The sequence below is a fragment of the Vulpes lagopus genome, chromosome 5, assembly GCF_018345385.1.
Source record: "Vulpes lagopus strain Blue_001 chromosome 5, ASM1834538v1, whole genome shotgun sequence".
NCBI classification, from domain to species: Eukaryota; Metazoa; Chordata; class Mammalia; order Carnivora; family Canidae; genus Vulpes; species Vulpes lagopus.
In genome coordinates this window covers 95267534-95289074 of record NC_054828.1, presented here as the reverse complement: position 1 = coordinate 95289074, position 21541 = coordinate 95267534, and the positions used below count along the sequence as shown (strand labels likewise).

Sequence of the window (21541 nt, the reverse complement as noted above, 5' to 3'; positions counted from 1 at the left end):
AAAAAGTCAAATTCCTACTGTGGTCCCAGCCTTTTATGTATGATGGATTTCTGTGATACTCAACTCTCAGTATTGTTTATTATTCCTGTTATTTATGTTTTTTATTTTTATTATTTTTTAAAGATTTTATTTATTCATGAGAGACAGAGAGAGAGAGAGAGAGAGAGACAGAGACAGAGACATAGGCAGAGGAAGAAGAGGGCTCCATGCAGGGAGCCTGATGCGGGACTCGATCCTGAGACTCCGGGATCACGCTCTGGGCTGAAAGCAGGTGCTTAACTGCTGAGCCACCCAGGCTGCCCTATTTATGTTTTTTAAAGTAGGCTCCATACCTAGCGTGGAGTCCAATGTACGGCTGGAACCCACAACCCTGAAACACCGAGCTGAGATCAAGAGTCAGATGCTTAAGACTGAGCCACCCAGGAGCCTCAACTGCTCTGTTTTTGATGAGAAAGTGGAAGCATATGTGAATCAGCTGATATGAATCAATGCTATGCAACTAGAAAGTGGCGGAAAAAGAATTCAAATTCAGTTCTGAATCTAAAGAGCACACTTCTACTGTTTGACATCACAGCTTTATGAAAATGTGAAATTCTGATTATCAAATACAATGTGGGAGAAGAATATACTGGGGTGAAGGGGAAGCAGGGAGAGGGGAATAGATGTGATGGTGGAGGTGAAGGGGATGCTACCAGGGAAGAGGCACCATGGAAATGTATATTTTTTATGGTGAGTGATGGGTATATAAAGGTTCATTTCAATATTCTTTCCTTTAACTCTTCAAATATATATTATATAGGTAATATACACTCGGTAATTTTATTTTTTAAAAGATTTATTTATTCATGAGAGACAGAGAGAGAGAGAGAGAGAGAGAGAGAGAGGCAGAGACATAGGCAGAAGGAGAAGCAGGCACCTCACAGGAGCCCGATGTGGGACTCGATCCTAGATCCTGGGATCACGACCTGAGCTGAAGGCAGCTGCCCAACCGCTGAACCACCCAGGCATCCCTACACTCATAATTTTATAAGATTGTCTTAACTCTGTAAAACATGAAAAGTTTTTTTTTAAGCCCACATAAAACTCAACAGCAACTCATTAAGTAAACTACAATAGAAGACATTTTTGCTTTTTCAAGGAACAAAAATTAAAATCTACTATAAAGAGACTACAGATGAGGTCCACAAAAATGTGAAAAGTGAGAACAGGTCCATGAAGTGTTACCTGAAATGTAGGAGTTGTCTCTTTCCACTGACCATGTCTCCATGTTCCTTTCAAATATACTACAGAAATCCTTGGGTTATTTGAAAAGACAGACAACAATCTCAAAGATGGTGAATCTAGCATAAATAGTAATACCTGTTTTACATCTTCCTTTGAGGCTGGCTTTGAAAAGAGTTTGAATTGCCTGTTAGAACAGGGACAATTTGCTTTTATTCCCCATTTTGCTCTCACAGAATGAACAATGTCTCCAACATCATAGAGGGCTAAAAAAAAGAAAAAGGGCAGAAACAAGCATCTTAACAAGAGTATTAGGTACTTTCAACCTCAACATTACAAAGTAGAAACTGGTATTTCCAACAGGATTACTTTTTTTTTTTTTAAGCAACATGGTGCTTTGGATCTCTTTTTTTCATCCTAGGTATGCCTTCTTCTGCAATGCATTATTTTCCTTCCTTCCACAAAAGTATTAATAAGATCTTAACTAAAAAGTTTTGGGGGTATTATTTAATACATCTTTGGACAATTTATGGTACATACTAAGTTAGAAAGTAATTACACTATATAAAATAAAATTAAACCACCAGCCCCTATGAGCTAACCAAAACAAGGGGGAAAGAAAATAATTGCATCACATGAAATACCTTTCCCAGGAATGATCTGTGTAGGCATTAGGTTCTCTGGCTCATGTATCTGACTCTTCACACATCTTAGCCATGAGAAAGTCTTGTAGGCAGCACCTACAAATAAATAATTTATAGTAACTGCTCCTCATAGACCCTGGCCCCATGCTTAAGAAATCCATCAACCACAAATCAATAAAGGCTTAAGTTTGTAAGGGGGGCTTGGAAGAGAATCAAGTTCTTACCTTGTTGGCAATTCTTCCTCTTCATCCGGTAGCAATCCACACAAACTCCAAACCCACACCTAGGGCACACCCAGTGCAGGTTGAAGATGGTGGTGTCACATACATCACACATTTCCCGAACACCTTTGACAGCTCGCTTCCAAGCAACCTGTCCTACAAAAATCAATAAATCGCTTAGTCTTAGGGAAGAGAGGTTTTCTGAAATAAAGTATGAAAGGGCAGGGAAACTGCTATCATTTCCCCCTCTTATTGGAGTTCCCATCAACTCTGGTTAGCCTTTAAAGACCATCTCAAGTGTTCCCCCAACCCCTTCACCCTCCATCATGAAGCTTTCCTGGATTCCTTCAGCACTCTCATCAACTTGTATTTGTACTTCGGACTCGGGCTTCTTCACACTGTATGTTGTCAGGTATGGTTCTACCATTCCCCAGGAGATTAAACTCTGTACAAGCAGCATCCCTGCTTGGGCTGTACCTTGTCCCCCACCCACTCTGCATAGTGCTGGTACGTACTAAGTACTGCTAAGTAAATCAATGAAAAAAAGCAGCAGTGATTACAGGAGTTGTAGCTTAGACTCCTAAACAGCAGGTATTATACAGCAGTAGTTCTTTCACCTTTTGGATCATGAGCCCCTTTCAGAATCTAAAGACCGGGTGGACCATGATTTCTCCAAAGGAAAAAAAATTACTCAGATATACAAAGTCAATATAGATTGGTACATTAGTCACACAGGCCCTGAATCTACTCACACAGCCTATGAAAAACTCCAAGGGGTTAGGGAACCTGGAGGGAGCAGCGTATTAACTTAATAGTACAGTTGGTTCCTTCATGGGCCAGAGTCAGAAACTTGATTTTTTTAGTGTCAGTAGTGACGAAGGCATCCAGGACTGACACTAACCAAATAACCAACCGGTTGAAGCATAATCCAAGATTCTACAAACTAGTGTCTTCTGTGGCAGTGGCCAAGCCCTGAAAACTAGTTGGAGGGGTCTTCCAAGACTGGCCAGGACATCATACTCTTCCCCCAAGTATGGAGGAGTGCCAAATCAGGTTATAAGAAAGTTTCAAGGAGTATGTGGCAAAGTATGTGACATTTTCTTGGGTCACAGAAAAGCTCAATGTTAAGCAGAAATTTCTTTTCTGTCTCTCTCCCCTGAACAAGACTGGATCAATACTATCACATTCTTGTTTTATGGAAAATATCTTTTTTCTTAATCCAGTCTGTGGTTTATTCACTCCTTCTTCCAACTGACCAAAATACGAATGATCAACTTCAGTTTTTTACCAAATTAATCCAACTGCTAAGTGAACTGCCATTTCACTGTAATGTAATAGCTCAGTACATAATACAGAGAGCTTTAGGCATTTTGCAAATGAAGTTTTATGAACTTCTCCTTGGTCACTTGGATTGACTATTTGAGACTATTCTTAGATCTTTTAGCCACCCATCTAACGATAATTTGTCATTGAAAAGACAGGATAAACATATAAAGATTGATACCTGATTCCTAATCTCAGGATCAGAGGGTAACCTCTCTAGAAACACCTTATGGTGGCATTTGTCAATATCACTCACAGTGAGTTCCTCTCTTCAACTGACCAGCTTGTCACAGGAGAGAGAAGAACAGAATAAAAAAGGCAAGGAGGAAAGGTTAATCCTATTTAAATCTTCAAGGACAGAGTTTCTTAGTTATACTTTTTTTTTAAGATTTTATTTATTTATTCATGAGAGATACACAGAGAGAGAGGCAGAGACACAGGCAGAGGGAGAAGCAGGCCCCATGCAGGAAGCCCGATGTGGGACTCGATCCCAGGACTCCAGGATCACGCCCTGGGCTGAAGGCAAGGCAAGCACCAAACTGCTGAGCCACCCAGAGATCCCCCTTAGTTATACTCTTAAAAGACATCTATCTGTACTTTTTTCTGTATGCTATTCAGATGACTTCCCTTGAGCAAAGAAACAAACATCAGTTGCTTGTAACAAGTCCTGCTAATTCAGGATGAAACTACTAATATATTCCAAAGAAGTGTTTCTATATTCCAGTCATTTATATACCTACCTACTAGATGAGTTACTTAAGAATTTTTCTTTAACCTCACGACTTTTACTTAAATGTATATAATTAGGAAACTCCTTATCTCTACTAAATATAGAAACCAGTCTTCTATCCTAAATAGAAGACTATAAAAAAAAAAAAAACTTCAGTAAGATCCTTGATTTGTAAGTCTCTGCTACTCCAACAGAATGGAGTGATTCTACGGCTACTCTCTACTTAGTACAACTTTGGCTGTGCCCCAGAGTTCACGATCCCATTCTCCTTCTAGCTCTGAATTCCTGCTCCTCACAATGCCTCAGTTTTCATTCCTTGGACTTGGAAATTTAACACTATTCATACTTATCCAAAAAATTACCTTTGTGAAGCTAGTTTCAATTAGTTTCTGTACCTACAACAAAAATTCTTAAGACTGGTTATGTGTGCATGCTAATTGAAACATATTTAGTTATGCAAAGTCTGAAAAGATATCTGGAGAAATGAAAGGCTTTACTTTTAAGTTTCAACCATTTGGGAAAGATACAATGATGGAAGGAAGCATAAGACTTTAAAAATAGCTGCTCCCAGGTGCCTCTGGCTGGCATTTCACTTCTACACAGGCATAAAAAACAGAGGTATGCTGTTCTCCCGGACATCATACCTTGAGATGTTATGAGGGAGGTCTGGTTCTCATGTGTCACCCACACTGATCCCTGTGGCTTACTATGCTGCCGCATCAGTGTGAGAGTACTCTCAGAGAGTAGAAGATACTGGCACTCACCCAGCTGGAACCTCCAAGTATCCTGTTAAAACCCTGACTCTAACAATCCTTTTCATCTGAGTGTATTCTCATTCTCATACCTGGGACCCAGCCCTCCAGATTCTTGATTCAGTTGGTCTAGAACACAGCCTGTCCATTCTTATTTTCTTGAAATGCGTTCCTGATTAGGAACCTTTGTCTTAAAATAACCCAACCTGAGGCCTCAACCCCTTTTGATGAGCCCACTCTGCTGATAAAGGCTGCCCAAATTCCACTACCACCTCATCTTCACCTTTCCACTCCTTTAGTACTTGTCCCAAAATAAACCCCACAGACAGGTGACTGACTCTGATGAAACCAACAGGCAGTTATAAAATGGAAAACACAACCTCATTATACCAAAGTCTTCCAAACTTCTGGGTGAAAATGAAACCCATGCAATAAGAACTTAGGTGTCATTTAGGAACAAAATCAAGTTGGACTCAAAAATCCTACCCCCTAAGAGATGCTCTTACTGTGTGGCTCAATAGTTGACATAGCTTCCTTTTCAGAAATCACCATTTGACAGAAGTGGTCTCCAATGTTGGCCAGGATATACTTTGCAGTGTCCAAATCAGTCCCCACAACGTTTTTAGTTAAAGGCAACCATAAGCCAATTGCTTCACTGTCATACTTGTTTGGTGTTAAGAAGCCTTCTACCCGCAACACACCATGTTTGTTGAACTGTAACCTAGAAGAAGTGGAGGAAAAGTGTCACACACACAAAAAAAATTCATTTGTATCTTATAGTTACTATTTAAATCAACAAATTCCTTCCTAGTTTTCTATAATCTCCATGGCTAATTACAGCCAATTGTTACTTGGCAATGTCAGCAGGAAGATTTAAAAAATTTAAAAATTTCCAAATTTTCCCTTAGAAGATATGGGGAGGGAGGCAGGGAGAGATGCTTTACACTTCAACCAAGATCTAATCATACTGCCTCCAGGGGCAGCTGCTGAACCTTTCAGACTTGAGATTTAACAGCAAGGACAATCACAGAAGAAAATGGAAAACGAACAGAAGGTGGTAAGATAAGCTGATCAGATTTGAATACAACCACTCCTTCTAGAATAATGCTCAGCAAAGGAAGGCTAACCCTAAACAGTCACTGAAGCCATGACCATGTAGATCCATGAGGAACTGAGGTTCCATACGAATCCTAGCTGCAAATTACTGTGTAAGCTTCTGGAATGAGAGGCAGTGTTAAGACAGACCTAACTACTTAAGGTGGAGCAAAAAGGCAGAATACTTATCAGGATTCTCTTTCAATATCTTTGGCATCTGTTTTCCCTAAGCTATCTATTAGTTTCGAATTTTTAAAAAATTCATTCAAAATGCCATTATATGTTAATCTAGTTGAAGATACAGAAGTAGGCATAAAATACACAGTGAAATAGGATATGACAGATCTCATAACAATCATTAAATTTTAGAGTAGGAAGTACTGACTATGAGCATTGTGGGGCTAATATTAAGACTTCATGGTAGAGGCAGTGATTATGACTGGCCTTATAAAAAAAAGTAGACATGGGATCCCTGGGTGGCGCAGCGGTTTGGCGCCTGCCTTTGGCCCAGGGCGCGATCCTGGAGACCCGGGATCGAATCCCACGTCAGGCTCCCGGTGCATGGAGCCTGCTTCTCCCTCCGCCTGTGTCTCTGCCTCTCTCTCTCTCTGTGACTATCATAAATTAAAAAAAAAAAAAAAAGTAGACATTCGCTAAGAGAAAGCATGTCAAGGAAACAGTATTTCATACAAAAGAAAGAAAAATACAGGGATCTTGATTTCTCCATTGGTCACTGCCCGCTACCAATTCTTTGTGCCCATGAGACACTCCTAAAGTTGTATTTTTAAAAAAACATTTGTCCAGAAGAGTGTAGAATGAACTGGAAGGACACTGGAGTTGCTTAACACATGCAAATTTATTTCAGGCAGCCAAAAGGAGAGATGCAAATTTTTAACTGATACCCCAAATTAGAGATAGTCTTAATACTAAAAAATGAATTTGAAAGCTATTTTAAAGGGGAAGATGGCAAATAGGATTTGGCAACTGGACTTTAGTACTGAGACCCAAATCTTCCTATTTTATCTACAGGACAATTTTTTTTTTTAAAAGAATTTATTTACTATTTGAGAGACAGAACAAGCAGGGGGAGCAACAGGCAGGAAGAGAAGCAGGCTCCTCACTGAGCACAGAGCCCAATGTGGGGCTCAATTCCAGGACCTTGGGATCATGACCTGAGCCAAAGGCAGATGCTTAACCAACTGAGCCACCAGGTGCCCCTCTACAGAATTTAATGAGAAACAAGGAGAAGGCTAAGGACAACCTTAATCCTCTCGCTAAACACCGGGGCGGTGGGGGGACGGCTCTATTCCTTAAATTATAACACTCTTTTTACCAAAGTAGTGAATTTGTTCTAGTTTCTACAAGACTGGTTTCTACTTTGCAACACTAAGCAAAAGCATTTTCCTTTTCAATGAGATAAAAAATGAGAAAACAGCTGTCATAAAATCAGTGATTTCAAGATAGTTACAAAATAGTGGTTTAAAAAAAGCCCCAGTAATATTTAAAAGAAAAAATTAAGTATCTCTCCCTTCAAAGGCCTCTGCAACTTACACCAAAATCAAACAATCTCTCCCCTCCAGTCCACTTACACCTTCAGAGCAGAGGAACCATAATGAAATCAAGTGTGTAATAGTAATGTATAGATCTGTAAAAAGCGTAACATTTTGTGCTCTCTTCAACTTATGTCAGAACCCAAAACATATGCATCTTAACACACTTACCTGTGTAAAAAATTCTCCAGAGAGGAAATAGAACTAATCCTTATTAAGAACTTATTCTGGGCCATGTAGTATTGACAATATGTTAATATACAAGTATGCTAACATTCTAGCAGTTATCACAGTTCTAAATAGTAGATACATACTTCATCACAGTGCTTTTGCAATTTATTCAGAACAAATGGGTCAAACTACCATCTAAAAACCTCTAGAGTGCATTAAAATAAGCCTGATTCTGAAAGTTACTAAAACAGAGATAATCAATGACCTAAAATACCTGTGCATTTAATTCAGTTTTTTTTATTTAGATTTTTTTAAAATTTATTTATTCATGAGAGACACACAGAGAGAGAGGCAGACATAAGCAGAGGGAGAAGCAGGCTCCATGCAGGGAGCCCTGATGTGGGACTCAGTCCTGGGATCCATGATCACGCCCTGAGCCGAAGGCAGGTGCTAAACTGCTGAGCCACCCAAGTGTCCCTAATTCAGTTCTTCAGCACTCTTTTATCTTGATAAAATTAAAGGGGAGGAGATAAATAGGAAGATATTCAAGTCAGCACTTCTGTTCATGATTAGAACCAGTTGAGCCTGAAAGTATCTACATTTCTGAGAAAGTGAATCAAAAAAAAAAAAAAAAAAAAAAAAAAGAAAGTGAATCATACCTAAAAAGTTAACCTATACCCAAAACAACACTGCTCATTTATCAAAAAGATGACGACAATATTAAGAAGGTCTTTTTCTTCACTAAGAATAAAAGAATTCAGAGAAAATTAATTTGACTTAAAAAATACAACATGAAAATCAAAGTATTTGCCTATAAAATTAGAAAAGATTTTTTAAGAAGATATGTCTCTTCCTGTTAGCAAAAGTACACAGAGATAGGAATGCTTAGACACTGCCAGAGGGCCTGGACACAGGTGCAACCTTCCTCTAGTGCAATTTGGCAGAACATATGTATCAAAGCCTTAAACACACACTGCTTTTGACCCAGTAATGCCACTTCCAGTAATCCTTCCAAAATAAAGAAGGAGAGATAGGGACAAGGAGATGATCATTTCCGTATTATTTTCAGTGACAAAAAACCCCACAAAATAATCTCAACACCAATAAAAGAAATTGATTAAGTAAATTCTGTTAGAGGAGTTCCTGCTTAGTTATTCAAAGTTTTTGCAGAAAAAAGGTAACATGACCCAGTAGGTCCTACTATGTACTGGGAAGGCAAGATTCAAAGCAGTATATACAATATACCCAAGTAGGTATGCTTGAATGTATTTTATGACCATACAAACACTAAAATGCACTGCAAAGTTAACAGTGGTTATTTGGAGTGGTTTTTAGAAATTTCAGCATTTTTCTATAATGTTTGTTAGTTTTAGGAAGAGAAGTTGGTATGTGTAGGCTCCTCTACTTTAAAAACAAATTGAAAGGGAGACCAAGAAGGAAATAACATGGGATAAGATCTAGATGCTCAAAGCTAGAGATTAAACAGTCTTCACTCTCTGTAGTTCTAGATTTACTGCTGATAGAAGAGGGAAGGGAAAATAAGTATGCTGTAGGGCCCAGATTAACTCAGATAATCTGAGCTTTTTCCCCAAATGCCTTACCTCCTGAAGTGAAAGAAACGACAAAACACAGGTGAGTCTTTCTGTTGCTCCTTATCTTTGCGGAGGCTGTCCAAGCGACACTCCCGGCACTTGGGTAGCTGTGCAACAATGTTCACACAGGAGTCATCTTGTACAAAGGCCTCACCACTCTGCTGCAGCTTCTTGAGTTTGGCTGGGTCTGTCAAAACCGACTTCCGAGAGGGGGCTGGGAAAGCAGAAGATTAAAGAAATGAGACCTGAAATTTTTAAGTCGCCTCAACATTTGACTGAATTCTATTCCAAAGACCAGTTTTCCCAAAAGGAGAACTCCTTAAATACTGCCTTAAATACTGGTTCAACTGTAATTTCTAAAGCTGGCTTAACATAAAACAACTATCAGAATAATTGGAAAGCTTTACTCACTTTATAAAATAATTCTCATTTGGTAAATCCATTTGGCAAGGCAACTTAAACCTCTAAATTCACCAACTTGACTCATAATTCCAAGGTAGTGTACACTTCCATTCACAGCCCTTGATAAAAATATTCCAGGAAGACACTTCCAAATCAGATACTTAAACTCACTGCAACATTAGCAATGCACAGAGATAGGTTTACCTCAACAAAGATCTGTGTGCAAGTTAATTCTGCTACTTTTCAAAGGCTGGTTTAAGTGTGTTTTCTAGAGTACTCTATAAAACCTAACCATTCTAAATATAGTAACAACCAAAGAGCTTTCCCACACAGGCCCCTGGGTCTATAAAATAAGTGCTATCTCCTAAATGCTTCCAAGAGGATATTTCTTTAATTTACTTCACACATATGTTCCATTCAGGATGAAAAGCAGTGACTAAAGTCAGGATTATGATTTTAAGTAAACACACGTTTTAACATTTAACTTGTAATGGGCAGGAGAACTTAAATGTTAACACAGTTTCTAAAGAAAAGGTGGATAAAGTAAAGATTTGACAGAAAAGAGTGATCTTTGCATCAGTTACATCAACTCAACACAGAAATGAATCTATTTATAAGTCTTCAAGAGACTTGAGGAGTATTTCACATGAAGCCAAGAGAAAAGACCTTCCCTCGGGGTCCAAGGGTGCAAGGATGTATATTCTTTGGCAAACAAAAACAAAACCCAGGAAATAACTTTTGGAGAACCAGTTGAGAGACAGCTAGGAGAGGTTAGTAGTTGTGGAGGAGAGTGGAAGATATCAAAGCTAAGGCGGCTTTAAATAAAATAAGCATCTTTAATAATGACCTCATCAGTATTCTAATCTTCTCTTTTAAAACAGAGCCAGAGCATACTGTAAAATGCTAAATGGATGCTGTCAGGCCATGATCCCCTAAGCATTGTTATTCTGTTATAGTGAAAAAGAAAGTACAGCAAGAAAGAACAGAAAATAAAGAGATCAGTAGTTCAAGAATGGAATTTTAATCACTTAATACTGAAAAAACATCACCCTTTAGGTTGGACCAGGTTTTCACCAACCATGGGCAAACAGTCCAAAGGTTATCTGTTCTGCTCTCACATACAAGAGGAAATAGGTAGAAATAAGCAAGCTGAACTACCTAAAGCTAGCTCTTCAGTGAAGAGAGCAATAGTTGACCCAATCAATGATTCTCACAACTTGGAGTACAGCCAAGGGAAAAAAAGCAATGCCAACTTCTGAGGAGTCACACATCTACCTAAAAGAAAAAAACGCAGCTGTTCTTCGACTTAGTCTGCTTTTGTTTTCTAGCCCCTAACTGGAGAAGGTCACAGGGGACAGAATAGCTTCCAGTCGAATCTTTCCATACCTACAAGCAGTACCAGTGGACACAGTACAGAAACCCTGATCACACTCACTCCTCAACCATGCTATTTACTGTGCTCCTCGTAAATAACATGCACCAGGATATTTAACTAGGTTTTTAATTTCTCTAAAAATCACTTTAACTGGTGCATACTTGTACAACATATTAAGTAAGACAAAGAGAGACTCCGTAACTCATTTATATGTCTAAATGTGCTTATCGATATAGAATTTTTACTATTTCTTTACATAATATTAAAGTAATTTGCCTCAAAAACTAGCTGAATGTAAGGCCTGATGACTCAAAAAGAACAAAAAATAGAACAGAAATATGGTTATGAATATTCACTTTTTGGGGGAAGTTATATAATTCAAGAGGAACAGTATAATCTTATGCAATTAATTTTATGCAAATTAACAGCCCTATCAACTTAAGCCCAAGAACATAGAAGCTGGGCTAGAAGTATCACTAGGCAAAGACAGGTTTTCCTACTCCTCCAACTCCGCATCCAAAGGCCAAGAGTCAAATCCATCCATTTTCTCTCTAGCTTCAGAGGTCTAAAGTAAAAGCTAAATTGTGGATACATTCGTTTCCTACTTATTCAAGTGCATAGTGTTTTTTATTAAATTTTTTAAAAGCTATCAAAATCCATGCTAATTTTCCCACACAACTAACAATTATCAAAAGGTATTTTTAAATTGTAATAGCTCTGAACCTTTTGACATACCGAAGCCATTTAGTTCTACTAATTCTAATAGGAGAACTCCTGTTAACTACCAGCAGTGGAATGAATCCTCAAACTTGACAGAAGCAGTATGAAATACAGTGTACCATTTTCTCTAAAGGGTACAGACATACCTTGAGGATACACAGCAGGTGTGGTTCCAGACCACCTCAAAAAAGCAAGTATCACAGCAGAGCTAATCAAATGAATTTTTTGGTTTCCCGATGCATATAAAAGTTATACTGACACTATACTGCAGTCTACTAAGTGTCTAACAGTCTGGGATCCATCAGAAAAACGTTATCTATGGTAGCCTTACAAAATGTATTTCTTAAATAAATTTGAGAGTCAAAATTATTCCTTGATCCATGGGCTGCAGAACTGCTGCTGCATTAGCCGGGATGAAAACATTAATCTTGTCCATCTCTATCAGAGCTCTTGGGTGGAGAGGTGCATTGTCAGTGAGCAGTGATATTTTGAAAGGAATTTATTTTTTCTGAGCAGTAGGCCTCAACAGTGGGCTTAAAATATTCAGTAAACCATGTTATAAACAAATGTGCTGTCATACAGGCTTTGTTGTTCCATTTATAGACACAGACAGAGTGGATTTAGCATAACCTAAAGGCCTTAGGATTTTCAGAATGGTAAATGAGCACTGGCTTCACCTTAAAGTCACCAGCTACATTAGTCCCCAACAAGAGTCAGCCTGTTCTTTGAAGCCAGGTATTGACTTCTCCTCCCTAGCCATGAAAGTCATAGATGGCATCTTCTTCCAATCTGCCATGTAGTATAGGCACCTTGATTAATTATCTTAGCTAGATCTTTTGGCTAACTTGCTGCAGCTTCTACATTCGCACTTGCTGCTTCATCTTGCACTTTTATGTTATGGAGGTGCTTCATTCCTTAACCTCAGGAACCAACCTCTGATAGCTTCAAACTTTTCTGCAGTTTCCTCACACCTCTTAGCCTTCATAGAACTGATGAGAGTAATGGCCTTGCTCTAGACTAGGCTCTGGCTTAAGAGAATGTTGGAGCTGGTTGCTCTTCCATCCAGACCACTAAATTGTCTCCAAATCAGCAATAAAGCTGTCCTACTTTCTTATTATTCATGTGTTCATGAGTACTCTTAATTTCCTTCCAGAATTTTTATTTTGGATTCACAGCTTGGCTAACTGGCATGACAGGCCTAGCTTTATCTTAGCTTTCGACACATCTTCCTCACTAAGCCTAATCATTTCTAACTTTTGATTTAAAGTGAGAGACCTGAAATTCCTTTCACTTGAACACTTAGAAGCCATTGTGGGGTTATTAATTGGCCTAATTTCAGTATTTTTGCATCTCAGAGAAGAGGCAGCCTTGAGGAGAGGGAGATGAGGAAATGATTGGTTGGTGAAGCAGTAGTCAGAACAAATGCAACATTTATCAGCTGTTTGACATCTTTTATGGGGGCAGTTTGTCATGCCCCAAAATAGTTACAACAGTAACATAAAGATCACAGATCACAAATCACCAGAACAAATGTAATGAAAATGAAAAAGTCTGAAATATCACAAGGATTACTAACATGTGACATAGAGACTACAAGTGAGCAAATATTGTTGGGAAAATGGTGCCAGCAGACTTGCTGGACAGAGTTGCCACAAACCTTCAATCTGCAAAAAATGCAGTTTCTACAAAGCACAATAAAAATGAGGCATGCTTGTACATATTTTTTAAATTGTGGCTGCAGTAGGACTTCCCCTTAGACAAAGAAACTGTACCTGGTGTTTCAGCACTGTCTTTAAAATCTTTAACCAAAAACCCCTTTTCTAGAGGTGGTGGCATAATTCTCTTTGACAAAAAAATAATCTGCAGATCTGAACTACCTGCAATCATCTCTTTCATCTCTTCTGTCTTTTCTCCTTCTTCTTTCTTCCTTCTTCTTCCTTCTTCCTCCTTCTCCCTCCTTCTCCTTTTTTTTTTTTTAGATAGGGGAGGGAATGAAGGGGCGTGGGAAGGGCAGAGGGAGAGGGAGAATCCCAGACAAGCTTCATGCCCAGTGTGGATCCTGACACAGAGCTCAATTTCACGACCCTGAGATCATGACCTGAGCCAAAATCAAGAGTCGGAAGCTTAACCGACTGGTCCACCCAGATGCCCCTCCAGCTCTTCTATCACACAAAAATCAGTGATAAGCTAAAGATAAAATAATCATCAGGTAACTTTAGATTTTGTTTAAAATTATTTCTTACAGCCAGAAACTGGGAACCACCTAGTTACCCAACTAATAGGAACCGATTAAGTCATCTGATAAACACATATATAATGGAATCCTTGAAGCCTTTTTTTTTTTTTCCTTGAAGCCTTTAAAATGTTGATAGACACCTACACTAATTCACTGGGTAAAATTATTGGTATAAATGCATTTGTGTAATAGTTTATCTGTAATTCTAATATACATGGAACCAGGTACACCAAGATATTAACAGTAATCATTTCTGAGGAGATTGGGGATGTTACATTCTCCTTTGAACTTTTCCAATTGTACGTTCTTTTTTTTTTTTTTTTTTTTTTTAATTTATTTATGATAGTCACACAGAGAGAGAGAGAGGCAGAGACATAGGCAGAGGGAGAAGCAGCTCCATGCACCGGGAGCCCGACGTGGGATTCGATCCTAGGTCTCCAGGATCGCGCCCTGGGCCAAAGGCAGGCGCCAAACCACTGCGCCACCCAGGGATCCCTGAACTTTCTTTTTTGTTGTTGTTTTTAAAGATTTATTTACTTATGAGAGAGAGCAAGTGAGTGTGCACAAGCCAGGAGAGAGGCAGAGGGAGAGAGAGAATCCTCAAGTAGATTCCCCACTGAGCAAGAGGCCCAAGATGGGACTCAATCCCCAGACCCCAAGATCATGACCTGAGCCAAAATCAAGAGTTGGCCACTTAACCACCTGAGCCACTCAGTTGCCCCTGTATGAACTTTTTCTATAGTCATTTTCATATTATTTTCTCATAAGGTAAGAAAATACATACGTACCCACTACCATCTCTTACCTTTTACCAATAAAAACATGTAGAAACACTCACCATTCTGGATTTTATTGTTGCTTCTTGTACAACAGCTTTCATTATCTATTTTTACTGAAGATTCCTTCAAAGTCTGTGACCGGCATCCTAAAGTTGAAGGTTCTATCTTCTTTTCCACACAACTATGAGGGCTGTTACTAACAACACCAGCTTTCTCTTCTGGCTTATTTGAAAGGACATCAGATGTAGAAGGTGCATACTCTAGGTGCTTCTGTAGTTCAGGTGTACTGGCAATTTCCAATTCTGCTGTAGAAGGCTTTGTAGGTACGCCCTCCTTAGGAAGGCCAGTTGATGACTGAGAAACAGATTCCAATTTGTTTTCCTTATCAGTGTTGGTCTTCAGCTGGGTACAGTTATCTTTTGGTTCACTAAGGGGTTTTAAGTCTCCTGTTCCAATCTGAGGGAACTTTGAAGACAGCAATCCTACTTTGCAGACATCTGGTTTTGTTCTCAGTATTTCAGGCTTTGTATTCAGACAGGAAGAAAGTTCTTCTGGTAAAATCTGTTTATGACATCTGAAACAGAGTATGGAAAATGGAAAACTAGCATCTAGGTCTCTTTTACCTCTCCTCTATCTTTCAAGAACAATTGCTTGGTATCCTAAGGCAACCAATATGAAGGGGGAATAAATTGCTTATGTTATGAGAGAACACAGGACAGAGTCCTGTGAGTTGGAGTTAAAAATAATCAGTAATGGCTCTGTAAAAATGTCTTCAACACTCAGAAAAATATAACCATAAATCCTATTTGTATGTTCTTATAAATCCTGAACTACTTCAAGTTAGTTCTATATATTACAGCATAATGAACCTTAGCTTTCCCTCAAAACAAACTGAGTATAATATGGAGCCAAAACCACCAGCAGCATAAAACCTGGTCCGGCTACAAACAACATGTTACCAGCCCCGACACTGGATAATTTCATTCTTGTTTGCTTAGTGGATCAGGACCCAAAGCACCTGAAAAGCCAACTGATCACTTGCTTGTTCATAGAATAATCTGATATTCTTCCCATCCCCTTAATACCTTAATAGGGGGCATCCTTAAAGAATTTTTGTTTCTCTGAAATTCAAACTGAAGTTTTTTTCCCATGCCTCTAATAAAGGATTTCATCCTTGAAAAGAAAAAAATATGTATTTTTAAGTAAGCCCTATGCCCAACTTGGGGCTTGAACTAATGACCCTGAGATCAAGAGTCTCATGCCCCATCGACTAAGCCAGCCAGGTGCCCCAAGAATTTCTTCATTTAAAGTACTCACATTAAGCAAGTCAATCGGAGAAGGACAAACATTCTATGGTCTCATTCATTTGGGGAATATAAAAAACAGTGAAAGGGAATAAAGGAGAAAGGAGTGGGAAATACTCCTAACTCTGAGAAATGAGCAAGGGGTAGTGGAAGGGCAGGTGGGGGTGGAGGGGTTGGGGTGACTGGGTGATGGGCACTACGGAGGGCACCTGATGGGATGAGCACTGGGTGTTATCCTCTATGTTGGCAAACTGAACTCCCAACTACATATATATATATATGTAATTATATATATATATATATATGTAATTATATATATATATATATAATTAAAAAATAAAAGTACTCACATTAGATTTGGGAACACTGTACTTCTTACTGTTTCTTCTTTCTACTCTGAAGACTGCTCCTCCTTCCGTCTGACTGCTTTTGTGCCCATCCCAGACAGCCCACTTTCCTCCCAGTGAAGCAATGTGCCCAGCTACTCTTCCCACGCTCACTGAAGTGCTCTTAAAACCCACCTTTCTAATATCATTGTCTCTCTGACCTGCATCTTAAGCCTTTATCAACTGCCTGGCCAGGCCACCACTCCTCCTGAGAGAGTCTTCCCTTAAAACTCTGGTCTCTGTAACCTTGTAGCCACTTCAAGTCTCTGGTTACATGTTACATTTTTTATTCATTTTCTTCACCTATAAATTAGTAAACTAGTCTTCCTATGGCTACCACATCCTCATCTAGGATTTATTTTCTCTACCACCATGTTTCTCATCTATATTTGAGGTCTGGACTGGTAAGAACCACTCACTATCACCATGTCTCCCTGTTCTCCACAATCTCATTGACCTCAATCTTTTACATACAACCAATCTGCTCCCTTTTCATTATAGCAGACATTTATTCTACAACTGTCTACAGTATTTCAATGGACTATTCTCATTTTATCAAGTCAAGGAAGTTGCTCTTTCCTCACATCTTCAATTTTTAAAAAACATTTTCACGTTGCTCTGTATGCCTATCACCCTTTTTACCGCTGAAGGCACCTGACCAATTTGAAAACTCTACTGAAAAACCTCCCTGGACAACCTGAGATGTGATAAATGGCAGATCATTACACCAAATATACTAATTCTCAATGAAACACCAAATACAGGCTAAGCCTTGCCACCTAAGCAATGTTAAGCTCAGACACGATGAACCATAGCTAAAATCATTTTCCTCTTATTATATTATGATTAAACATCTTTAATACACAGCTTTACTTACCCTTGAGGAATTTTTGCTCCAAGGTTAGGTGGAGAGTTGGCAGCCTGGGGAGTGCTCTGCTGCCTTGGGTCCTTACTAGGTGGAGTTGCTGCAGTACAGCCAAGCAGTATCTCCTTAAAAACTGTTGTGGGAACAGACTGTACAGGACACACACTGGGAGAGGCCTAAAAGATACCAAACCAAAAGATACTCAAAGGAAAGTCCCTAGTTGGGGAACTATGAAGTCCTAGCAAAATTCAAACATATTGGCTTGGTTTAGTACAAAACAAGCACAGTATCATTTCCAAATAAGAGCAGAACAGTAAAATAAGCAATAAATCACAAAATTAAGGATTTCTATCTGAAGGCAGTTAAATAAATCATGCCAGCTTTTCACAAAACTTGAGTTTTCTCATGAAAGATCATCAGCTGATCTTTTACAGACCTCTGAATCACTATGGCAGGAAAATGCAGCCAGGTGGCAATTATTTTAATAATACAATGCACAAAAGTGTGTTTTCAACTGACCATCTTCAGGTGGTAGCAGCTTCACACGATTCCAGTATAGCACTACTTGAGTGTCTACCATGTACCCACTGCACAGGCTGGCAGACCAGACCACTAGGACTCCTGCAGGGAGTGGTGCCCACTATGTACCAAGATAAGCCTTTACAATGCAATAGAGAACATGGTTCTTGATCCTCTATGGCTCTTCAAGTCACAAAGACCATCCCAAGCTGCAAACAATATCAAGTCATGACGAGCCTATGGGACAGACCTGGTACACCTTCTCTTGTCATAGTTTTATCTTCACAAAAATATAAATAATGGACCTGTTTCTTCCCAGTTTACACCACAAAACTAAACTTCCCATTAAGTGAAAAGAAGGAAGAGGCTAAAACTCAACTCTATATGGGTAGTTTTCAGCTCAACCAAGGGAAATCATTCCCCCTCTTCACCAGCCTCTTTGTACATGCTTAAACTTTAAAACTTGTGCCCCTTCCCAACTGTAACTCTTTCATTTCACAATGACCTTTACATTTATCTTACCAACAAATAAACTTGAAGAATCTTCAAAGTTTCTTCATCTTCCCGGAATTAGTTTCTAAAATTTGAGGTAGAACCTGACCTAAAAACTTAGTAAGTTTTTAAAACTTCATAATTCCGAATATATTTATATGTAGTCTACTTAAGAATCTTTTTCTCATTTAACTTTGGAAGCCTTGAAAAGACTGCCTAGTGTATGCTAAATAAATGTATCTGAAAAATAAGAATTTAGTTCATCACTACCAAAGTTTTGGTATAGCTTCAAACTATTTTAAAATACAGAACCATCATATTACATATTATTTTAATCAACTCGATTTTGGTTAAATATTAGGATGCCTGGGTGGCTCAGCAGTTGAACATATGCCTTCAGCTCAGGGCGTGATCCTGGAGTCCCAGGATCAAGTTCCACATCGGGATCCCCGCATGGAGCCTGCTTCTCTCTCTGCCTGTGTCTCTGCCTCTCTCTCTCTCTCTCTCTCTCTCTCTCTCTCTCTGCCTCTCATGAGTAAGTCAATAAAATCTTTAAAAAAAAAAATGTTTTTTTTTGTTAAATATTAACCTAGTGTTCTCCAGAAAAATATTTTTGAGGGGGAGACTTTGGCTATTCCAAGAATATCCTTGGGATGGTCAACTTTAGCTCTCTGGGACTCAGTTTCCTAATCCTTAAGCTGAGAAAATTAGAGAGGTTTAGTCCTAAAGTCCTTTTTGACTGTTTTAGAATTCTGGTAATCACCTATAAAATGATTACCTTTCAAAAACTGAATTGCCAAGTCCTTTCAAAATGCTTCCTAAAGACTCACTTTCACCAAGCATCTTCCCTCATGTCACCTTCCTTGTTCTGAAGTATGTTTAAAATTGATCCACTAATACATACAATACCTTTTCTTAAATTACTTTCCTGAGAGTAACCTACTCAAGAAATTTTGATGGCAAACCTAGAGTAACATACTCAAGAAATTCAGACTGTATAAATTTTTATTCTGCACAACAGCGATTGAGCTGGAGTCAAAAATTCCTTCATCTAATTTCCTATAGCCAATCAATGAAAGAGTAAATCCTGCCTCTATTTCCAAAATAATTATGGAATCTAGCCAATTTCTTTCCATGCTACCACTACCACCAATTTCCCTGTAGACTACCATGAGTCTCCTAACTGGCCTGACTTCCTTCCATTTCTACCTAAATGTTCTGTCTCTTACCCAAAATGTATTCTAACACAGAGCAATCTTTATAAAAACATAAATCAATCAGATCATGGCACTCCATTGCCTACAAGAATTCTATGTGGTCTGGTCCCCGCCAACCATCTCCACTCATCTCATTCTACTTGTTCACAGTGCTTCAACTATATCAGCTTCCTTCCTGGTCTTCAGATGGTCTAAACTCTTTTGGCCTGCACCTCTGTATTTGCTATTCCCTCTCTGGACAGTTTTCGTGTGGTTGGTTGGTTCCATCCCTTCACTCAAATTTGCTCTACTGTCACCTCCTCACACAATCTCTGATTACAGTTTCCAAACGAATGACCCCCAAGGCATCCCCTTATCTTTATCATATTACTATGTTTATATCTGTCATTGCATCATGATGCTGCACTTATGCTTTAAATTACTTTTCTTATTGTTAACCTCCTCACAATGATTCGTAAACTCCTATGGGCAGACCTTGCTTGTGTCCACTGCTATACCTTATAAAGCAAGGCACATAACAGATGCGCAAGACTGGCAGAAAGCATGAATGAATGAATGCTCTTAGCACTTAATATTTCAAAATAGCTATGTCAGTCCTATGTCAAGAGCCAGACAATAATGCTCACCAATGTCTACCATATATTTCATATTCAATAAATATTTGTTGGAAAGATGGATGGAAGGATAGAGGGAAGGAAGTAGGAATCTGTGGTTTTTACAATGGTGACTCACCATACATACCAAGAAGATTTAGAGAGGAGTAGCAACACCAGCACAGTGCTTAAGAGTACTGGGCTTTGGTGGCAGACCTTGGTTGGAATCTGGTTTCTGACACTTCCTAGCACATTATTTAAACTCTCCCTAAGTTCAGCTTTCTCAACTGTAAAATGAAAATAATGAAGCATACTTTATGGAGCTGTGCTTTACCACATTGCCTGGCACATAGATTAGCTGACTCAAAGCAGAAAAATACAAAAACTGTCTCAGTCAGTCACCATGTGTTACAAGTAGTGTAACTTGGCATGCTTTTCCTTTTAGAAACAAGATATATCACTCTAGAAATTTCTAAGAGTTAGCTCAACAAGGATAGGGCTCCAATTCCAAAACCCATCTTCATGTGCACACCGCTGCACTGGCCTCTGACTTGCCAAGGGTCAAGGTTTCTTCTTACCTGAAGAGTTTTCCCTGAAGGTCTTCTATACCAGTCATGGCAATAGTTCCTCCCTGCCAGCAGACGGAGATAATATAATTGAGTGTATGATGGTATTCTAAAAAAGATACTGCTGGCTCACACTACTCAGCAGACTCTCTCAATTAACCAAGCAACATCCTAACTCTGAGGAATAGTCTGCTAGGCAGAGAAGACCTTCAAGGAACCAATGTTACTGGCAAACAGGTTTATTCTACACAAAAGTATTCACCAAGGCAATTAAGAATCTTATCTACCTAATCCCAAACACCTGCCTTCCAAAGACCACCCTAAAAGCAAACTCCGTGCCAGTCCAACACATCTGGGAAGTGCAAATAGTGAGGTGTGCCAAGTATGTTACTGTACTCACCTTTCACTCCCATATTTAAATGAATTTTCCTTCCCTACCTCTTCCTTTACCTCTCTAGTGCTATTGAATCTAGCCCCAACCAGCATTTCCAAAATTCGCCTGATTACTAGAACCACCCAGGATAAAAAAGAACATTTACTAATATGGAAAAATACTCACAACATACTGGAATCATGGAGGCTATAAAAAGTATAGTTTTTAGTTTGTATTTTTTTAAAAGGCCTCCATGGTTATACAGGAAAAACCTGGGGGGGGGGGGGGGGCAGGAAGAAGACAGGTATTCCAAAATGTGAAGAGTGAAAGTCTGTGAAAAGTCTGACTGTAAGCAATTTTCTTTTCCTTTTCTGTTTTTTTATGTTAACTAAAAATTTTAAAATGAGAGTAACTG

General features: G+C 38.9%; 1 protein-coding gene across 3 annotated transcripts in view; it reads right to left on the bottom strand.

Moving 5' to 3' along the window:
• The window catches only part of KDM3A (lysine demethylase 3A), a 56817-nt gene that overhangs the window by 18834 nt on the left and 16442 nt on the right, over positions 1 to 21541 (bottom strand). For all 3 annotated transcript variants that reach the window (XR_005987787.1, XM_041754984.1, XM_041754985.1), the window contains 7 exons: positions 17379 to 17542; positions 14871 to 15385; positions 9309 to 9513; positions 5398 to 5612; positions 2090 to 2242; positions 1866 to 1961; positions 1360 to 1487 (listed from right to left, as the gene is read on the bottom strand). Coding sequence is in view for 2 of the 3 variants with exons in the window: in XM_041754984.1 (XP_041610918.1) it covers positions 1360 to 1487; positions 1866 to 1961; positions 2090 to 2242; positions 5398 to 5612; positions 9309 to 9513; positions 14871 to 15385; positions 17379 to 17542 (1476 nt within the window). In the remaining variant the exon portion in view is untranslated. The remainder of the gene's footprint in view (positions 1 to 1359; positions 1488 to 1865; positions 1962 to 2089; positions 2243 to 5397; positions 5613 to 9308; positions 9514 to 14870; positions 15386 to 17378; positions 17543 to 21541) is intronic.